Source organism: Cotesia glomerata, linkage group LG1 (genome assembly GCF_020080835.1).
Source record: "Cotesia glomerata isolate CgM1 linkage group LG1, MPM_Cglom_v2.3, whole genome shotgun sequence".
NCBI lineage: Eukaryota > Metazoa > Arthropoda > Insecta > Hymenoptera > Braconidae > Cotesia > Cotesia glomerata.
Window position 1 is genome coordinate 6,254,283 of NC_058158.1, and position 13,484 is coordinate 6,267,766.

At 29.3% G+C, this 13,484-nt stretch overlaps 2 protein-coding genes across 2 annotated transcripts; one reads left to right on the forward strand and one right to left on the reverse strand.

The window, feature by feature from the left end:
- Positions 1–11,226, reverse strand: LOC123262359 (ATP-dependent RNA helicase HAS1). The gene is made up of 9 exons (XM_044724526.1): positions 11,118–11,226; positions 9,436–9,522; positions 8,939–9,220; positions 8,601–8,861; positions 8,218–8,532; positions 7,656–8,110; positions 7,409–7,579; positions 637–814; positions 1–225 (listed from the first exon to the last, which is right to left on the reverse strand). The coding sequence occupies exons 1-9, from the start codon at positions 11,209–11,211 to the stop codon at positions 59–61; spliced, it is 2,010 nt and encodes a 669-aa protein (XP_044580461.1). The 5' UTR covers positions 11,212–11,226; the 3' UTR covers positions 1–58.
- Positions 11,227–11,901: 675 nt separating this feature from the next.
- Positions 11,902–13,306, forward strand: LOC123259511 (NECAP-like protein CG9132). Its single transcript, XM_044720066.1, has 3 exons — positions 11,902–12,115; positions 12,274–12,670; positions 12,980–13,306. Exons 1-3 carry the CDS (start codon positions 12,030–12,032, stop codon positions 13,250–13,252), a joined length of 756 nt encoding a protein of 251 aa, XP_044576001.1. The 5' UTR covers positions 11,902–12,029; the 3' UTR covers positions 13,253–13,306.
- Positions 13,307–13,484: the final 178 nt, after the last annotated feature.

Consider the following 13,484-nt stretch of genomic DNA (forward strand, 5'->3'; position numbering starts at 1 on the left):
AAATTTTTTTATTTATATTTATTTTATTTTATTATTTTAATAAAATTTATTATTATTATTATTTTGAGAATTTCTGTGAATTCTTATTTTTGTTTCCTACTTGACGGTATATTTTAGTCTTTTGTACTTCTCGTCCGCCTTTAGAATTGTTCATATTATTCAGATATCCATATCCACCGCCACCAAGTCGGTTCCGTGGTCTTGATGCTTTACTGACTCCCACTTCTAAAGTGAAACGGTTAAGGAAAAATAATGAAAGTATAATAAAAGTAAGATAAAATTTTTTTTAAATTATTTGGACAGGTTCATGATGAGAATTTCCAAATTTATAAATTTATAAATGCCCACATAAAAAATTGCTAATAAATCTGTTAAACAAATGGGACAATTTTATCGCGATGAAATCATGCAAACAATAAATAAAAATCTGTAGATTAATGTGTTAATGGGCGTCTAGATTGTTGTTTAAATTATAATAATAAATTAAATGAATAAATAAATAATAATGTGGATAATTGTAAGATTATTTCATGGTTTGTGACAAATTTTTTGGCACTACTATCAATCGCTATTTGTTAAAATGAACAGTGCACAGCGAGTTTGTCATTATGCTTAAGCATTATTTAAAAAGGATACTTAAATCAACTTTAGGCGGTGTGGTAAATCCAAATGATTTGGCAACTTGGCCGACATCCAGTGTTTCTATGTCGAATATCTGTTTAAGATGATGTGAATCGTAAGCTCTAAGGTACGATTTAAATGCTTCTTTCGCTGAAGAATTCAGATGATAATTTTTTCCTATTATTTGTTCCAACTGAAATAGAAATAAAATTATTATTATTATTATAAATTGTTTATTTTTAAAAGATTGTTAAAAGAATTTATAAAAAAAAAATTTTAAGTTTGACGAAGGTAAATTAAATAAAATATCAATGTATACAAATTGATGTAAAAATATTGTAAAAAGATTTTTAAAGTAGCTGTTGCTAAACAATAAATTATTATTATTATTATTATTCTTTACCGGACGAATTATTAAAAGAAAATCGTTTAAAAATATTTTAAAATAAAATTAAAACTGTATATTAAGGATAAAATTGATTATTTGTATAAATTGTAATTTTTATACCAAAGTATTACGTTGTATATTTTTAAAATTGTTGTAAATAGCTGATGCTAAATAATAAATAAATCATTCATTCATTCATTCATTCATTCATTATTATTATTATTATTATTATTATTATTATTATTAAAAATCTGATACAAAAAACAGAGCAATCGGATATTAAGAGACCAAATTAAAAAAATTTTTTTTTTCTACTATTGACTTTACTATTATTAATAGTACATCTAAGTGCATTCTGTAAAAATTTAATAGAAACTTTATGGTTGTTAGGCGACATAGTCCTACAACTTAAAATAAAAGCATTACATTACATTCTTCAAAAGAATTGTTGGTATTCCTGTAAATGAATTCAGTAGATGATGAATCTCAACACGGAAGTAATTCGAAATCCAAATGCGTACACACTATGCGGTTGCTCTTTTACAGCTATCAAGTCGTTAAGTTACACGATTGAAATATAAATCAGACAAAACTGTTATCACCATATAATAATTCTTCTCATAAGTAGGTAAAAAGATAATGATACTGTAATATTTACATTAATAAATTTTCCACGATACAACACTCGATTCAATAACACTTAGTGATTATAAAAAAAAAACTAATGAATTGTTATTGAGACTAAACTAGATTTATCAAGTGTTTTAATCGGTTACAATGTTACTAATTTATTCACGAATTACAATTCATACATTCTCACGTAGGCTGTTACATCCTTGAGATAATCTCGATAATAATAACAGAAATAATTTTTTTTTTTTTTTCTACATAAACAAAAATAAATAAATTTATTATGCTAAAAATATTCAGCAGTTTAAATTTTAAAGTAATGTGTATCCTACTCTACTCTCTTAAACTATTAAATAGAAAACTTTCACGCAAGAAAATCGCAAAACTTTCTAAATCATATTATCAATATAAATATTAACCATTAACCACGTCATTGAAATTTATATGTTTATCATTAAAGTTAAATAAAAACTTTGTACAAAGTAATAGTTTCATTTAAACAAATTATTGTGATTGCTTTACTGATGGATAATAACTATTACAATTACTATGATAATTATAGCAATTATTTATGTCACTAGTGGTCATTTAAAACCTGTCAAAAACAATTATTTTAAATAACCCGAATTCTGAATTAATATACTTAATATATTTAAACATTGAATAATTATATAGGTAGTTGTAGTTTTAATTTAAGAATTTTTAGACAGCAGACATTAATTTGACTACAAATTGATTACTTAAAACCTTAAAATATATTTATAATATTGACTGAAGCTATTAGATGGTAAAATTCCATGCAAAAATAAATAAATGTGACAAGCAAGACGGATAAGAATAAAAATAAGAATAAGAAAGAGGCGACAGAAGAAATGGGATTAACAGTTAGGCAAGTACCCTGACAAAGTTGACCGGGATATTTGTGAGATATATGTCGTGAAAACGCATAAATATTCTTAGCTATCTCGGCTTAGATTAGCATCAGTTGTGCAGCATATCGCGCAATTCATAAATTGGCCTTTCGCCGAGAGCGACCAAATAAAAAAAACAAAAAATAAAATAAAGGGAGGTAGATCCAGTGGAACCGGTAGCTTGCGGGTACCAATTTCATTGTATTGGTACATGTACATTCTCACACAGATTAATACATACATAATCAACAGACTACGGAATATACATAGCGTTGGTTAAAAAAGAAGAAATCGAAGGAACGAGAAGTGGATCATGAACGGATCTTCATGTGCGATCACTGAGGCAATATAATCCGATCCTCCGGCTCAGGCTCAGGCTCAGATCAGACTTAACTCGACTTTACTTCATTCGTATCGTCTTCATACGTCGGACGCATCATGCGTGTTGATTCTAGAGTGAATCTGGTGCATTAAGTCCAGTAGTGGGAGTTCTGCTCTTTCTTTCTTTCTTTCTTTCTTCTTTCCATACTCTGATAGTTATATTATCCAGTGCATAGATACTCTCCAGTGAATTATTGGGCATACCGTGTGGGCGCCATACTCTCGTCGAATCTTCTCAAATTCTCATTCTTCATCTCTTATCTTCACTTATTTAACCCATCATCTCACTTACTAGAACGCTGGTTAAAATGCAATCAGGGGCTTGCCAACCTCCAGATCCAAAGGGACTGGACTGCGTTGCAGAGGCAGAAGTTTGCAGACCTGAAAAAGGAATTAAACCATCGCAAGTCTCAGGGAGAGGAGAACATTAGGTTGGTCACAAGGAATGGTGTCTCAAAAATAGTGGAGACACGCAGGCGTCTCTATTTATTATCATAATGCCAGGGGTATAAATACAAAGTTTGTTGCAATTATGGACGTCTAATCACTACGAATTTCGGATATGATTGCTCTTGCGGAAACGTGGTTTAATCCAGACAAATCTTCTTCTGAATTCATGGACTTTCATAACTTTAAAGTATTTCGAGCTAATAAACACTGAGAAAAAAAAAAAAAAAAAAACTAAGTCCAGAAGTGGTGGAGCTCTACTAGCAGTCAACACTGACCTCCTTGCAACTCAAGCCATTATTAATCATTTCACTGACAAATATAAGGATGTGGATGCTGCTTGTCTTAAAACCACTTCATCTGAAGTCTCATCACTTCTGCTTCTAGTCGTATATATTGCTCCAGTTATCAGTCTCCAACAATTTGAAGAATTCTTCGAGGATTTAGAGATGTTTCTACAAGATCATCGTCATCTTATTGTGCTTGGTGATTTTAATTCCCTGTGTTTTGTGAATAGATATGGGTTGTCAGTTTGTGATCTAAAATTTAATTGTATACGCTCCTGGCAAGAACAATTTGGCCTTAATTAGTTCTATCTCTGCTCCTATATATTGTTTAATCTATGCCTTTGACAAATTTTATAATAATGATAACAACACTGATGTTTATGAGATAAATAATGTTATTTGTTTCTCGATAATATGTTTACTAAATAGAGGCTGAGTCAGAGCAATTTATTTATTTATGTATGTATTTACTAGTATCAACAAATGTGGACTTATGACTATTACTATTACATTTAAGCACTATTTTCAAAAATTATGTAACTTATTTTTTTTCTAATGGAACCCACTAAATGGCCTTGCTGTTGGGTTCAGTGTACTGTTTAAAAATAAAAATAAATAAAATAAAAATACTCCAATCTTAAAACATAACACAAGATTTACTTGTTCTCATTTTATCTAAATCGATAGTACATAAAAAATAATAGAGTTGACTGCTATTGCATGTGTATAAATTTCAGCACTTGATCGTTGAATCATTACTACATCAGTAGTGAGATCTATCTGTCCGTCGTGATTGCTTTTGGCATTATATACTGAGTTTAAATATATGATGGTATGTTTTGATTGCATTAAAGATTATTCACTCTGGTATAATGATCTTCATAATTATATGCAACATGGATAGTTTTTATCTCTCTAGTAATCGATACTGTTCTCATTAGTAATGGACTACTGTATAAAGTACTACTGCTACTTATCAACATTGTTTTATTATTTATCTTTTTTCTTATTTTTTAACTTTATTTCATTTAAAGATTTACGATTACATTATATTTATACTAATTTAAACATACTGTACAAATAAATCTTTTATCAACATGTGGATTAAATTTCACCGCAATGTTTGACTTAATTTTTTGGCCCCACATGTTCCCAATTCTATTCAATGTAAGGCGAGTATAGGAGAAAAAATATAAAAATAGTTTTAATTGATTACTGTAACAACACGTGCCTTTTAAGACTCCTTTTAATTCACTAGTATTTATTTAAGTTAACTTACGTATTATACAATCCACGTGCCACCAGAAACTCCAGCTATAAGTGCATATTTATCCAATGAAAGAATCGATTCACTCATTACTTAGTTACTCTCTCTTTAAACCGTAATTAACGCATCCTCATGGCTGCTGCTATCAATTAGACACCACTGGTTAATAAGGTCAACTAACTCTTCGTTGGCAATGAATTTACTTGTTCATTTGTATATATACTTCATGTATTAAATAATCTCACTCATTCAACGGTCTCAAACTTTTTACATTTACTCTTTCTGCATTTTAAATAATCTATATTATTAAGAGAATAAGCAAAATTTTGTGACCAGTGTATTTATATGATAAAATGAGTTTTATGGTTAAATTTGGTATCGTTAGAAAAGTCTTGACCTGGAGTTGTGCCTTTTCATGGTTTCATATCATTATCACCAATAGTTAATTTATGATAAGTATTTAGGCTACATTCGCAAATGCTCTATCTATAGATACATAATTAAGAAATGACCTTGTATCTCGTGAACTATTGACATTTTTAAATATATAAGCTCATCCCGACATTACATACATCGAAAGCTTTCATTTGAGTACCCACATCAATTTTTCATATATTTATATATATATTATATCTATATGTATATATGAAAAATATATCAAAAAAGCATATGGGTACTCAAATGAAAGCTCTTGATGAGTGTAACATCGGGATGAGCTTATATCTTAAAAATTGTCAATAATTAAAAACTGACTTTGCTATCTTGTCAACTAATGATATTTTTGAAAATATAATCTCATCTCGATATTAGACTCATCAAGACCTTTCCTTTGAGTACCCACATCAATTTTTCATATATTTTATATATTTATATATATTATATATATGTATATATGAAAAATATATAAAAAATGCATGTGGATACTCAAATGAAAGCTCTTGATGATTATAACATCGGTATGAGCTTATATCTTTGAAAACATTAATAGTTAAAAAAGTACAATGCAATTTAACAAAAGTCATTATTTAATAAAGCAATATTTTATTTATTTATAGTTCACAAGTCACGGCAGTCATATAGTGACTGCAAGATTGCTAGTTCTTTAATTATCTAACTTTCTTAAATATTTTTTAGTAAATATTTAATGAAATTACCTTTAAAAGTTGACAATTAAAAATTGTAAAATAAAAACAGAATTTTTACTAGCTTATTACGGTAAATTTTACACATTTCCATTAGTGTAAAATTTTTACAGCATTGTTAACTTGCAAAAATCAAGTCATTACGTCTCTCGTTCACCACTATGGATTTTATTACTTCATCAAACCATATACGCCGTACAAAAATACAAATGCATCATTAAGATAAAGTATTATCAGAAACTGTTCATCTTGAAACATTTCCGTAGAATGGAAATAAACACTTGGTTATTACTATTCAAGAAGAAAACAAGTATGCGGTGTATATATGTATACTATCAATCCATTACATGTGAATATATAATTACAATAATAATTTATGTGATATCGAAACTGGAAATAGACAATCTGTTTGTTCTCCTTTATCTTAACTGGTAGTAGAAATTCAAGAAAGTACCGGAGTAATAGCGGAAACAAGTATATAATAACCAAATTGAAGACACAGTTAAAAGTAACAAAAATATGTTATCTGTAATTTTTTAGTATTTTTCAACGGACTACTTATCTAATAAATTTATCTATACTTGAATTCTAAATGTCTTTGAGTTTATATATTTACTGAAACTGAATTCAAGGATTGCGACAAACTGTCACATTAGATTAGACATTATTAAAGTTTATGTTTATTATCCAGCTGCTGCTGTTGCATTAACGAGCTTCCTGAGTAATGCGAAGAATTTAGATATATAAAGTAAGACACATGTGAATATATAAGTACACTCTATTCGCGTTGATTTCAAGGATAAATACTTAGCTCGACGCAGTTTCTTAACATTTTTTATTTTATTTGTTTAAGTGTGTGTTATGAATTAGTGATCAAGGGAATGCGTAGCATTGAGCTATTGTCTTGTCCATTTAGTATTGCCTGACAATGACGAATGCCTAATTGAATATATTGATTACTCAATTAAGTAGGTATATGAAGAAATTTTTAATGCCAATTAATTTATCTCATGTTGTGAGTACTTAAAAAGTAAGTTATTGTTGTGTGCTAATAACTATAACTTTACTTGGAGTATAATAAATAAAATAAAAAGATCCATTATTTTAAAAATATATGGGCTAAAATAATTATTATATTGCAACAAGAATCGTTATACTTGTGACTGAAGTAATAACGCGTTGGCGGGCTTGGTATGATTTACTGCGCTTGTTAATAAATTATCTGTGCACTTAGTATTCATAGACACGCATTTGTGTTTTGAATATAAATTAAGTAATAATTTAATTATTTAAATAATAATAATAATAATAATAAAATTATATTTATCACTTACTTGGAGCTGGATATTTGCGATTTTATTCCACGAGAAATCGAATTCGTTTACGGTGACACGGGCCTTTTTGAGGTAACGAAGAAAGCCGAGTTCTTCGGGACGAAGAATTAAGAGAGCACGACCACTGCTGCCTTCACCACGCGCTGTACGACCAACTCGATGGATATATTCCTAGAATTATTAATAATTTATTAATATTAAAATTTTTTTTCTACTGTCAGTTAAATTTTATTGTTGAATAAATTACCTTAGGGTCATCTGGAGGATCGTACTGAACGATCCAATCAACTGCAGGAATATCAAGACCTCTTGCAGCAACGTCAGTACATAAAAGGATTCCTTCCGATGCATTACTAAATTGGTAAAACGTAGCCGTACGTTTCGTTTGCTTTTGTTTTCCGTGAATACACATTACGGGTAAATCAATATAGTTTAATAATTCATTGTGATATTTAACCGACATACAAGAGCTAAAAAAGACCATTATTTTCTTCGTGCGGTTTTTTTTCAGGAATGTAAATAGCAAAAGAAATCTTCTTTCACTGGGACATAAAACATAACCTTGCTCTAAACCATCAACAGTCGCTTGATCTTTGTCGTCATCCACACCAATGTATATCGGTTCTTTTTTTAATGCCAAGGCTGTTAGTGCCTCTGTTTTTTTTGTTTGAGTTGCGCTGAATAACATTGTTTGTCTTCTTTCTGTAACAATTAATTTAAATTTAAATATTTTATAAATAAAAACTATACGCTTAATAAATTTAATGATAAACTTGTGATTTTTTTTTTTGGCAAAAATCAAAACTTACTTGGCAATAAATTGATAATTTGTCTGAGATCTTCCTCAAAACCAATATCAAGAATACGATCAGCTTCATCAATAACAAGACACTGCAGGTTTTTATAAAGAAAATCAGGAGTGTTTTGAAGATGATCTATTAATCTACCGGGCGTGACTACCAAAATATTTATCCCTTTAGAAAGTTTTTGCGCTTCGGCTTGCCTACTAGTACCACCCATCAGTAAACCATAAGTATGGTGATGATACTTCATCAGCTCTTTCAGAACTTCAAATGTTTGCATTGCCAGCTCACGTGTCGGTGAAATAATAACGCATCCAGTGCCTAAATTAATAAAAATAATTAATACAAATGACTCCTGATTATCATAATAATTTAAAAGCTATACAAACCTCTTCGTGGCATGAATTGTAATTTATATATAAGTTCAACAGCGGGAACAAGAAATGCCAGAGTTTTTCCAGAGCCAGTTTTAGCAGCACCGACAAGATCGCGACCTTCAAGCAATGGAGGGATTGCTTTGGCTTGGATTTCGGTCATATTTTCAAAGCCCATATCTTTTATAGCTCTAAGAGTATTTTCACAAACTTTATCTTTTAGGGAATCAAACGATCTGTCCATTGATACTTCGAAACCAACTGAAGAACCAGGTACTGTAATTTGAGGAATAAGTAAATAAATTAATTTATTTACTACTAATTAAAAAAAAAAAATTTAACATCTATCTTACAGTTTGTGGTTGCCTGATCATTATCATCATCATCATCATCGTCTTCTTCATTACTTTCATCTCCTTCATCATTATTATGATTTTTTGAATTCGAATCATCATTTGTCTGATTGTCTTCATTATCACTACTATTTTCATTGTCATTAAGATTGTCATCATCGTGATCTTTTGAATCAGAATTGTTACCATTTGTAACTCTAATTAGTTTTTTCTGTTTACTTGAAACTTCAACTGGCGCATCATCGTTGGCTTCATCATTATTTTTCTTCATCTTCTTTTTTTCTGTAACGAATATTAATTATTAAAAAATGTCAATACATATTACAAAAAATATAAAGTAAAGATTTGTTATCGACGAAAATTAACGTTAAATAAAAATCTAATAAAGTAAAAATTGACATTTGATTAACGTAGAAATCGCTTACGTCGTCTTGAACATTTTTTTATAACCTACAATGAAAGCCATGTGGTAATGATAAGTAAATAAAAATCCTTACTTTTAACAGAAGTTTCTTCAGATATTGGCCTTTTTTCAGCACCACTGACTGGTAGATTTACTTTTTCTTTCTTTTCACCATTCATTTCTGCAAAATAACAAATAATATTGATAAAATATCTAACAATTGGAGTAAAGTAATCAACAATTATCCTATAATAAAATTAAGATGAAATATATGAAAATTATGGAGGGTAGAAGTAAGGTAAAAGCCCCAATAGATGATCATGTACCAGTATATGATCACTTCATGTATTTGTATACCTATATTTGTGAATATAGATATACAAATACATGGAGTGATCATATACTGGTACGTGATCATCTATTGGGGCTTTTACCTTACTTCTACCCTCCATAATGAAAATATATGTGTTGCAAACTATTCGTAACGTGATTGGCTGAAAGTAATTATAATATACATAAACGACACAATGGTAGTACTACCCAATAATATATCATAAGCATATAATGTATTGTATGTATTTTAGTTAGTTTCATTCACTCATGCGGACTACATCTAAAGTTAACTTAAAGCAGGCAGCACTCGCATTGCACATGGTAATAAGAGGCGCTACATGTAAAACTTGAGTATTTATTGAAAGAGCGCGGTTAATTTGAATACAACCAGAGTATATACATACGTATTTTATTCATCAAAATAGAATTCATTTTTAAAGTATTTGTTCTGATAAATTTTTTCCAAATAACAACTTTATCTTTTTATAAATTAATTTCCAAAAATATATATATATATATATGTATATATATATATATACGGCTCGACCGATTCAAACGGGATTGACAGCAATCGAAAGAGTTTCTTTGTCCCTAAATATTTTATAATATTTAAAGTAATTCGGGCCAATAGATTTTGAGTAATCTCGAAAATAAAATTTTCAGAAAATGTTTTTTTTTTTAATAAATTTTAATCTGCTGAATCAATCGTTTTCAAAAACTAATCAGCTCTTAAGCTTAAAAAACTGCGTCGATTGCCGTCAACGCGATCAAAATCGGTCGATTCGTTTGTGAGGTATCGTGAACAAAATATCAGGGAAAAAATGTTTTTTTTTTCTTACATAACTCCGACACTTATTCCTGGATCGTTTTTGACTCAACAAGATGATTTTTAAAGCTTAAAAAACCACTTCAATCGCCGCCAATAACGTCAAAATCGGTTAAATGGTTCGAGAGATTTAATTTTAAAAAATTAAAAAAAGTATTTTTTCAACACATCTTTGAAATTTCACATCCGATTGTTTGGTTATTGATAAATAATCTTTTTTTTTTCTAGAAAGACTGCATAGAATACCTTTAATTTTGTTTTAATTCGGTTAATTCATTTGTGAGATATCGTCAAAAAAATTCTAAAAAATTGTTTTTTTTTGTGATACATTTTTGTTGGCTTCACCAATCGATTCGAAAAACTGATCGGTTTTTAAGCTTAGAAACCCGCGTTGATCGCCGTTAACGCGACTGAAATTGGTTAAATCGTGGATAAATCGTGGCCCGGTTTTTGCGAATTTCGACTTATAACTAACTTCAATACTTTCATATATTTTTATTAAGAGGATTATTTTTGGGAATAATTTTTCGGAGTATCCATTATTTTAGTAAATATCAAACAAGTGAATGCACAAAAGATTTGATTATGGGTCGCGCGGATATCATTTCTAGTCTTACCTTTAAGTCTCAACTTATTTTTTTCCAATGCTTCTTTTCTACATTTAATTTTTTTATTCATTTTTCGTTTTAAAATTTTTTCTGGAGTAGACATGATTGCAATTTTTTTAAACTCTAATTATTTTAACAATTAAAAAGAAAAATACAAGACAATTAGTAACACAAAATTCACACACATAACCACCAAAAACACGCACGTGTTGAATATGAATAGAAAATTTTTTTTGTACTATAGTTGATACACGGCATTTCTATGACAGCTGTTGAGTACTCGCCCTAAGGGCGCAATTTCGTGCGACCTCTGACGCTTGTTTTTAGCGTCAAATAGTTGCCACCCAGTATTCATTCGACCAATCACGTTACGAATATATTTCATCTCAATTTTATATGAATACGAACGGATTTAAAAAATTTTTAAATAAACAATTTCCCCAATACAAGATAAGTAACAAAAAATTTTCAATGATGGAAAATTTTTTATTGATTACAAATTAGCAATTTATTTTTAATTTGACATAATTTTATTTTGTCACTAAAAAAATATAATTTTAGATATTTATTATTTTTTTACAAAAATAATTATTAGCAAGAATTATAATACTAAAAGTTATTTACAGCATAAAAAAGTATATAGTTAACAAAAAATAACTTATTGAATAAAAAATAAAATAAAAGATTTAATTGTTTATATTTTTAATCATATTATCTATTATTGAAGAAAAAGAGGCGTGATAGTAGATAAAAGTTATCGAATCACGTCGGAAGTGTATAACTGTATGTGTAAATATATATATACACAAACCTAAACAACGAAGAAGTTTATAAGTTGTCAAATACCGTACTCGTGTCATACTCATCATTTTCAGCTCGTTCTATTATCTAAAACATAATTAAAAATTTTTTTTAAACATTATGGAATCTTACGAGAGTGTACTTTTAGTTAAATCTGAAGTCTCTGTGTATAAAATTCCTCCAAGGGCATCCAATCGAGGTCACAGGTAAGAATATTACGCTAATAATTTATTTAAGTAGTGATTTAATACTTGTGTAATTTAAAATCCATAACTTTGATGACACATCAACAATTAGTTGACAGTTAGTTGATGACAGTCGTATAAAAATGTAAACTAACTGCGGATAATTTTATAAATTGTAGAGCTGCAGATTGGAATCTTCAAGAACCATCATGGACAGGGAGAATGCGTTTAGTATCACAAGGTGACTCGATCACGATAAAACTAGAGGATAAAATGACTGGAGAGTTGTTTGCGAAGTGTCCTATTGATACATATCCTGGCGCAGCTGTTGAGCCAGTGACTGATTCATCACGGTACTTTGTGCTGAAAATTCAAGACGACAATGGACGAGCAGCTTTCATTGGTGCGGGATTTTTAGATAGATCTGACAGCTTTGATCTAAACGTAGCCCTACAAGATCACTTCAAGTGGTTAAAAAATCGCGAACAAATTGAGAAAGAAAAAGATCAGCCTAAGCCGGAGCTGGATCTCAGGTTTAAGGAAGGAGAAACGATTAAAATAAATATGAAAATCACTGTAAGCTTTCTATTTTATTATTTTTCTTGATAATTTATTATTTTCTCAGTAAAAATAAAAATGAAAATAAAGTTAGCCAACATCTAAAAATTTTAATAATTTTTTTTATCAAAGAATTATTACAAAAAAATTAAAAAAAAATTTTTCATTTGTTAAAAACTTCAAAAACTATAAGTGCAATTTTTTAAAAATATTTTTTAGTTATAATTCAATAAATTAAGCAAAATAAAAAAATCAAAAATTTCAGCTAATTTTATTACTATAAAATAAAATTATGTTACAAACTAACTTATATCAATTTAAAAATAGAAAAAAGATGGTAGTGAAGCTTCATCAAAGTCAAAACGTCCTCAAGTAGGATTAGGTCTTCCACCACCTCCAGGAGGTGTCAAAATAGCACCACCTCCTCCAAAAACTCCGACTTCCTCGCCAGCTCACAAACCAGCTGGTAATCCGCAACAAGGTTCTGAATGGGGTGAGTTCGCTAGTGCTTCACAGCAACAACAACAACAACAGCAACAGCAACAGCCTCCAGCTGCATCTCCAGGTTCCGCTTCCAATGCCAGTTGGGTACAATTTTAATAATCTGGTTGTACACTAACCTAACAAATAAAACATCGTAACTAATGACTAAACGAAAATATAAAAACATTGCAAATATTATCTAATGCTTACAAATACACTTGTGTTTGTATATAAGTAGAATTATCCAATACATTAGCAGGGGAATTACAATTTTCGATTTATAATTTTTCTTTCTGGATTGGGTACAGCTTGACGACAAACTTGCATAATTTGAATTTAATTATTCATT